Below are 9,322 nucleotides of genomic sequence, written 5' to 3'. Positions count from 1 at the left end.
CAGATTTATAAATCCCCAGAGAAGTCAAATGCATATTATATGAAAATGTTAAGTCTCTGATTGTATCAGAATTGATACCGGTCCGTGCAAATGTAGATTATCAACGAAGACACTATTAAAAGATGGCATTAATGCAAAGGATGCAAGCCCAAATAATTCTTGCATCTATTGCAATATATTTAATCAATTGATGCTAAAATGTTGTATAAATTGATATATATATGAATATTACCCACGTGGTTTATTAAGCGTACGGTGTACGTATTTTTTGTTTGTTTGTTTTCTTTGTTCGCAAAAATACTCTACAGTTGTGTTGTTAATTTGTGTCAAAAATACATTTGTTTGGGGGTTTGTAATAAGAAAACATTGAGTCATATCCGCCCGAAACGCTATTGGCTGTTTCACAAGGAAGTGCATTTTCCTAACGCTCGTGGCTAAGAGATCTAACGATCTCATTGGTCAGTTTGACGTTTAAACTTGTAACCGTTTATGCTGGAAGAAGAGTTAGAGGAGGGCATTTCAAACGCGTTTTAACATTGTCACTTTATTGTTGTCACAGTCACTGGATCAAATCACTTTGGTTGGAAGGACGTATACATTTAACCACCCGCTTCTAGTTTGAGGTAGGTGGTTTAAAATGCAGTTTTAAAGTACGCATTGTATTTTATAACTTCTACATGCTAAAAGGAATGACGTTGTTGTATACTGCTGTGCTTTCGGCTCACGACGGTATGGCGCACCGAAAAAAGCTGTTCTCACAACAACTTCGGCTATTTTTCTAAGAAATCAGGCTTTAACGCCAGTGCCTCGTTAATTTGATGTATTTCCAAAGGTCTACATTTGCAAATTGCCACATTTGTTTACATTAAACCAATAAGTAATGAACGTTTCTGACGCCTTTGTCGTTTGTCAACGGAGGAAAGATTGGGGAATGGGGATTAGCAATGGCAGACATTGAGTAAAGTGCAGGAGGCTATGGACCTCCTCTACTAAGGTCAGCCCATGATCAGCAGTTTACTAGTAAATAAAATCAGGGAATCCAGAGTAGCATGAAACCCACCATCTAATCCACCAGGGTAACATTATAGAGAAAATGTAATTGAAAAACATAACTTTAATAATATCTTTAGCCTTGAACAAGGAAGATGATTTTTTTTTAAACTAATTTATTTGTATCTATTCTGACGTCTGTCAGATACTGATCACCCCACTGGACACTCCTGTGTTTAATGGTCCTCACTCTGACCACGAACTTCAAAATATAAAGTGAGTGATCAAATCGGGCCGCTTGTGTTCTGAAATATCCTGTTATTATAAAGATTAAGAAGTGTGTAATCCCGACTCACCGGCTGTATCTGAAATTCACCATGTTACAATGTGTATCAGGCTATCGGCACTGCTGTGCTGTTGCAGCAGACGATGAGCTGCAGATGTAAGTGGATATTATACCATGTGAGCATCATTGCATGATGCTCACATGGTCTCCACTCTAGCCCAAGGTTTAGACTCTTGTAGAGTTTTTTTTCCGATTCTAACGAATCGAATCAGAATCGAAAAAACCCTCTACGAGAGTCTAAACCTTGGGCTAGTCTCCACTCCAGGTGGAGGATTTTGTCAGAAGTTCAATGCACCCACTTAGCTCTCCATCTCCCTTTAAAACAGGATGGCAACTGTTGTGAATGATGAGAACCAAAGTCCCTGTCCTGAAGCGAAGCACATCGATTCAGTCCTGGACGCCTTTGCTTTGGATCAGCCGACTGGGAGACCCTCCATTCTGCGACAGTCGGAGAACCTGCCCAGCAAGACCGTAGCAAAGGGAGTAAAGGTACATAATTGAGTTGCCTATTTTTTTATGTACTGTAAAGTTTCAAAACCCTTTTTTGTCTCCACCAGGCCGAAGGCATGGGGAGAGAGTATGTTTTGCACGTCCGTGTGTGTGTGTGCGTCCGTCCGTCCTTCCTTCCTTCCGTCTGTTACCAGCTAATCTCCGGCACCGTTGCCCCAAATATTCCTCAACGGCCTGTTATAGCGCCACCATGAGGCAGATTTAGGCAAAACACATTTCTGTAGATTACTCGTACACATTTTATCCATACATCACACAATTCGGTATACACTATCTCCATAGTCATGTGATCAACACGGATCTGCACCATTTCCCATCTTCCTTCCTGATTGGCTAAGATTCGCTTACATGATTGGTCCGTTTCCAACAAAATGCCACAAATCACAAACACAGTGTGGAATTTCCGTGAAATTATACACGCACATTTCCACTAGGCTGAGGACGACATGACACAATTTGTTTTCCAAACCAGCCTCATGGTGGCGCTATAACAGGGCAATTCCTGTTTTTACCTATAACTGCATCGATCTGTGTACAACTTTGTATGCACACTCCCTAGAGGCCATGGAAAAACATTTTCCCTGCATCCCTCCACATCTGCCGGTTATAGCGCCACCATGAGGCCGATTTCTGCAAAACACATTGTTTATATTAGTCGCACAGATTTCATCCAAATCTCATGCAAATCGGTATACATGATCTCTGTAGTCATGTGATCAAGACAAGTCTGTTTGCTTTCTCAGATTCTACACTGATTGGCTAAGATTGCCTTCCAAAGTTTTCAGGAGTGGCCCGTTTTGTACAAAATGCTGCACATGTCCTGCTCATCCAGAATTCTATCCTCAGAGATGCTATGAGTGATCTGGCTCTGCATTTCCTCAACAAAATGAAGAAAATTGTTGCAAAAAACAAACAAACATGTTTATATCACTCCTAAACATTTTGCCAAACATCACACACACTCCTATCCTCCTGGTGGAGACCTGTGCCCAGAAGGGCACTTTTTCTAGTTTACCTATCTTGCTTAAATGATGGTCAGGATGTGTACCCTTAAGTTATCCTACAACATTTTTTTTCTTAGTCTTAAGCAGTGACTGTATTTTATTTATTTATCTTTATTATGTTTACTCAAGTAGTGTTTAAGATTTTAATGAGAGTAATGTGCTCCATTCTTTTTTTTTAGTTTTCTGTCACTACTATTATTATAATATGGTCAAACTTTAGTAATACATTTTATTATAATGCACTTTACTCAAAGTGCTAAAATGTATAGAGAGATTTCACACTGATTAGAAAGATGATTGCAGGGAACACAACATTTTAGTTTGAATTTAAAGTTCCAGTTAACCAGCTATACTACACTGATTATTATACGTCAATCCAGGTTTGTTTTCAGACTCCAAGAAGAGACCCTTTCACCAAAAGAATTGTATCCCCTTCAAAGACTGGCAAAAGAATCCAGGGTTGCCTGGATGAGTGCACAAAAGCAATGGAGTCCTTACAGTTGACTAACTCAAGGTAAATCTTCAGTTTCTTATGAGTAATATTGTGTTGACAAAACTATTACGATGGCTAATCTGTTCTCTTTTGTATCTTATAGTACTTTGCCTCAGGATGTCACTACGTCAGTTGACAGGCCCAAAATTGGTAAAACATCCAGATATGAATATCGTAGCATTTGCACCTCTTATTTTTCTTTCCGAACTGCTTAGCTAATGAAGTGCATCCCTTGTTCAATTTGTCCACACAGAGTTATCACCTAATCTTGATGACATGCCCATACAAAGCAAGGGTGGCTACAACTTTGATTTGGACAACTTGGATGCCATAAATCCATTTCAGGCGTCTGTTAAAGTCCCTAACTCTCCAACCAGGCCTGCTCTTGAAGACGTCCCTGCAGGCACAAAAGTACCTCAATGTGGAATACCAGAGAATGTGTCACGGGAGATTTCTCAAACCGAAATGGTACTGGATGATACACTTCCTATCACCCCCTCTATGGAAAATTCACTTGCTAATATGTCTACAGACACACACTCCACGGATAGCAGTGTGGTCATAGTGTCGAAACAAACGGCTGACAAGGAACAACATTCATCGTCCAACATAACCGATGAGGAAACGCCTGCTGCTATGTCTTCCACTGTCATTCCAGAAGAAGCTACAGCCAATTATTCTGTAGAAGATGCTCCTCTGCCACCCAAGGGCTCTTACAATTTTGATTTTGACAACTTGGATTCAGTCAATCCTTTCATGACGGGAGGCTCAAAAATGCAGAATTCTCCTCAGGTTGGGAAAAAAGTGCCATGCAGTGACCCACCGGATATGGAAAGCGTAAACAAGGTAGACGTACCTGCAAAGCTGGTGGCCACAGTGGTATCCGACACGCCTAAACTAACGGAGGATGACTTCATGTCCCAACCCACTGGTGCTCCTCTTAAGGTCCTGGAAAGCATAAATAGTGTAGATGTACCAGAGAAGCCGGTAGCCACTGCCGTATCTGACACCCTTAAACCAACAAAGGATGAATCGGTGTCTCAAACAACTGATGCTCCTCTTAACGAAGTCCCAGTGAAACTTGAGTTCAATTTTGACGATGGTATTGAAGTCAAACGGAAGCCGCCACCCAAAAGGTTTAGTAAAAAGCCACCTGGTTTGAAATCGACGGAGAGAAAGCCTGCACCTGAAAAGAAGGAACCCACCCCACCAAAAGAATCTCCAGTCAAGCCTGTGGCCGATGACGTCGATATGGCTCCTATTCCAAAGTCTTCTTACTCCTTTCAACTTGACAAGTTTGATGACCCAAACTTCAATCCCTTTGGCACAAATGGAAAAATGGCAAAAATGAACAATTCACCAACATCTGGGGAGAAGTCCAGTCCTGTGGGCATTCTGGGCAAGGCACCAACTCCAGTTAAAGAGATTCCCACTCCTGTGTGGTATGTTGGCCTTTTAAAAAAAATAACTCTAAGGCCTAAACTGCACCAATGATATGCAACTCCTTGCAACCAAACGTTTGTGAGTAGTTGCATGAAACTATTATCCCCAATGGCAGTTCCAAGGAGTTGCATTAGTGCGGTTTAGGCCTAAAAGGCAATCTAATTGATCTGACCAATGCAAGTTTTGAAGCACAAAATGCTATGTGTTAACAGTATTCCAGCTTACGTGTGTGTCTTGGCTTTGCTCTCTGTAGTACCGGAGATGAGAAAGATGACATCCAAAAGATTGATGGACCCACTCCTGTTGCATTGAAAGAAGTAATGAATGATCTTAACATCTATTAGTTGAATATATTTTTTTGTCTCCTTGCACACTTAGTTCTGAACTCCCAAGATTGAGCGGGGTGCATACTTAGTTTACTAGTCATTGGCACCGTTTTAATTTATTTTTATGTAATAATCTGCTGTTACAGCTGGACAGTCAAAGCATTAGCAGAGGTGGACACTAACAACCCCCCCAGTGGCCCCACCCCCAATATCTGTACTTAACTTGAGTCTTTGTATTTTGACACACTGTACTGACTCCACTACATTTCTAGGAAAGGAGAAAGTAAAGTATTTACTTAAATTATAAACCACTTTACATTTTTGTGAAAATGTCACCATTATTATTGCTTTGATATGAAAACGTACTTTGAGTTCTACTGAGTACTTTGTAAAAGCATGCATCTTTGAATACTTCTATTTATTTTTTAAGCAGGTACTTTAACTCAAGTAGAAATTTTACTGAGTAATATTTGTGGGGTTACTTTGTCCACCACTGTACTTTGTCCACCACTGATTATAAGCCTATCTTTTTTTGTTTTATTTTTAGAATAACGTGACGACTGATGAGAAGATGGAGACTGCCCCTGGCCCTGACTTGGGATTTCAGCCTGAGACTGAGCAACCTGTCTTTAGTACTCCTGAATTCATTACACTGGGTCACCTTGATCAGAACTCACAGACTGGGCTGCTGGAACCCAGTGACGAGTTTGTTCCTGGAACCATGTGTAAGTCATATTGTCTCACATTTTAGGACACTTGTATTCAACCTACAGACATTGAATGTTTACTTATCTTTTGTATTCTCAAGTGGTACATTTGAGGACTTATTTGTATATTAAAAAATATAAATGTTCTCTTCCATACATTGAATATAAGCTACCTGAATTTATCCTCTTTAATTTGCTATGTTATCTTTTCCCTAGTCATGGCAAATGACTTTGATGGTCAAATGGACTACCTGGAACAATGTGGGACTGGCAGCGTGAGTGTTGCCCTCATGTTTCTTCTTCTTTTTTTCTTGTACTTTTGTACTTACTAAATTTAAATGTGTTTTTTGTTTGCTAATCTGCTGTTAACAGTTCAAGGAATCTGCATTAAGGAAACAGTCTCTCTACCTTAAGTTTGACCCCCTGTTGAAAGAGAGCCCACAAAAGGCAGTGGGCCCTGGTGCACAGAATCCTATCCCTCGTCTAGCCCCCTTTGTTTCACGGTATGTTGCACCAACCTCACCCGCCAGATCAAATAGTCTTTACTTTAAAGCCAGTCAATGAATTAAACTGTTTGATTTCTTTTCAGTTTGGAAGCTCCACAGATTGCCGATACAAATTCTTCACAATCAAGAGATGATTTCAAGCTAGTTGATGTCATAGAATCAGTAAGTCACCTGTCACATTTGCCACTGTAATTAGTCATACTTGAACCATTCCTGCAATATATGCAAGAGCCTTCTTTTTTCCTGGATCATCCATCACTTCTTTCTTCTTAAATTGTACATCACTAAAATGGTCTACCCCATCAGTAAAACACTTTAGACAATGTTTCTGCTAGCCACGAAGGAATGTGACGGTAAAGGTCGGCGGGAAGCGGTTTAACCTTGGGATGGAACAGAAATGGGAAATCACATCAGTTCTCCACTCCGCAGATTACTGAACTAATTACTAATACATTTTGCATTTATTTTCTTACTTTTGTTTTTGCATTTCAGTTGATTTGCAAAAGCTTTAAAATTCCACCAGCTGCATTACAATTTTAGAAATCTCAAACTCTGAAATTCATGGGATTTTAACATTAAATGGAGTTAATTTGTGTTGCCTCAAAGCTGTTGAATCAGCCTATGTAAACTCTAATTTGTATTTAGATTGTGGTCTGGGACCAGGATTCTGAAATGCCTGTGTGCAGAGTCGCTCCTCTTCCCCAGCCAACAAATGCAGAGGATGCAATTGTTGAAATGTTGAAATACAGTCAGAAAGACATGGATCAAGCCATTGCGTTGGTTCAGATGTTGGTAAGTTAAGAGCTGATTTCATTCTCATTGTCTCAAGTTAATGTCTTGAGTATGAAAGAATTAGATTAATTAAATTCAGACATACACTGATTCTAACAATAGAGTATATTTATTCAACAGGCAAATGAAAAAGATAAGCAATGGAAAGCAAAATATGACAAGCTTTTTGAAGAATCTGAGGACAAGAAGTGAGCCATTTATTACTGTTATTTGCTACTTTATCAATTTTATTCATGTACATTTTAAGCAATTTTTCAATTTCTTGCACAGGATAATCATTTCTGAACTCGAGAGCTCAAGTGCAAAGATGAGATGTAAGTTATTGAAACCGAATTTGTATTTGATGGCAGGGTTCTGTGAACGTGTACTATCCCCATCTTTATGGATCATTGTTTGTCTCTGTCAATCTTTCCTCATTCTACCAGCTGCACAAGAGGGAGACCGCCAGAAGATGGAAACACGCCTCAGGGAGGCCTTGAGGGAGGCCTTGCAGGAGAAGGAACAAGTGCAAACCGAGCTGAGTAACTTGGAGAGGTCTTTCTCTGAAGTCTTAAAGAGACTGGACAAATATAAGGAGGTCATTGCAGGTTGCAGAAAGGTGAGTAATAATCATCACAGCATGACTTGGAGGTCATGCTGAACATATCCAATGTTTAACACGCATCATATTCTGATCCGTTTCCTAGCCAACTTATTTGATTTCCTGTGTGTGTGTGTCTGCGTGTGTCTGCGTGAGTCTCTTAATGTCAATTGTAAATTCTGATCTTTGATTTGATGGGCTCTGCAACAGATTTGAACTGAAAGTGGAAACACATAGCACCTGATATGTGTTTCCAGTTCAAATCTGCTGCAGACCCAATCAAACAAAGCTATGGTAAAATGATCGGGTACACCCGGTACAGGCTTTAGTTTCCACATACTATTGGCCCGACTGTCATTAGAACGACAACCTACCTCAAACCCTAACCATAGCCGCAAGCACGGAGCAGCGCATGTTCGCCAACCTTAATCCGATCGTTGTTTCAGCATGTCTGTTCAATGGTCGGATAAGCATGCGCAACCCAAAATGATCCAGAACAGGAAATGAGTATGCCATCTTCGAGAACCCCAGGACTACAGTTGTACACATTGCACAGAGACTAGGAATGTGGGTGACGTTTGCCTGGGCTCACCTACCTAGAAGAGCACATACCATTAAGGCTCAGTCCTTGCATAGCCGGCCCGGGTTTGAAAAGTACAGAAAAGGTTTTGCTTTTAACCGTAATTTTTGTTATGACACAATTTTGATTTATACTACTAGAATGAAGAAACTCTAAAAGCATGCGCTCAGGATGCCCTGGCCAGGATCAAAAAGGAGGAGCAGCGCTATCAGACACTGAAGAAACATGCAGAGGAGAAAATTGAGATGTAAGATTTACTAGAATCTACTACCATTCTGTTTATTGTATGAGCCCTGCCAAGACACTGGTTTTGTAAACTGCCTGCGCTTGTGCTGTTTTCAGGGCAAATAAACAGATTTTTGAGGTGCGGTCAAAGTTCAAGGCTGAGATGGCGGGACTTCAAGCCCAGGGTCGCATGGAGCAGCTAAAGGTCCAGTCTCTGGAAAAGAGCCTTGACCAGAAAGTAAGTGAACACTGTTAAGCAGAATAAAAATGTCGTGAAATTAGTTGATGATCTACTCACAACTGTTTGTAATAATCTGAAGATATCTACTTATGTTTTCTGCCTTTTTCTCACCATTCTCTGTACCTCAGGGAAAAGAGTTTGAAGAGCTTAGTAAGGTCTGCAACGAACTCATCACAAATGTCCAGAGGAGTTGAAAACGAGATCATCATATTATTGTCCTGCTGTTTTGTTGTTGTTCGGCTCTTATTGCTGCTGTTTAATGTTTTGTTATTGTTCTGCTCTTATTGCTGTTAACTCATCTAAAATGGCCAGAGGAGCTGAAAACGGCACACTTTGTTTAATTGTTGTCCTGTCCTTATTGATGTTTATTCTGCTTTTTTTGCCGCTTATTATATGATTTCTTGGAATATTTCGTACAAATAAAGTTAATACTGTTCTGATTAGATGGTTTAAAATGTCTTATTGCTTGTTTATTTCATGTATCCCATTAATAAAACGTAACTATTTTATACTTTGGCTTTTCAAAAATAGATCTACAATCTCGTAGATTTTTTTTAAAAAAACTCATCTTTGCTTCTG

The 9,322-nt window shown here is 40.0% G+C and overlaps 1 protein-coding gene across 1 annotated transcript; it reads left to right on the top strand.

Annotated features, from left to right (window-relative positions):
* Positions 1-461: 461 nt before the first annotated feature.
* Positions 462-9,198, top strand: tacc3 (transforming, acidic coiled-coil containing protein 3). The gene is made up of 17 exons (XM_079527976.1): positions 462-623; positions 1,663-1,825; positions 3,231-3,364; positions 3,447-3,493; positions 3,597-4,785; positions 5,040-5,103; positions 5,660-5,837; positions 6,036-6,094; positions 6,192-6,322; positions 6,409-6,487; positions 6,971-7,117; positions 7,238-7,305; positions 7,388-7,431; positions 7,543-7,715; positions 8,418-8,524; positions 8,620-8,740; positions 8,872-9,198. Exons 2-17 carry the CDS (start codon positions 1,664-1,666, stop codon positions 8,935-8,937), a joined length of 2,769 nt encoding a protein of 922 aa, XP_079384102.1. The 5' UTR covers positions 462-623; position 1,663; the 3' UTR covers positions 8,938-9,198.
* Positions 9,199-9,322: the final 124 nt, after the last annotated feature.

This window comes from Electrona antarctica (genome assembly GCF_951216825.1).
Source record: "Electrona antarctica genome assembly, chromosome: 18".
NCBI lineage: Eukaryota > Metazoa > Chordata > Actinopteri > Myctophiformes > Myctophidae > Electrona > Electrona antarctica.
This window is presented reverse-complemented; position numbering and strand designations above follow the sequence as displayed.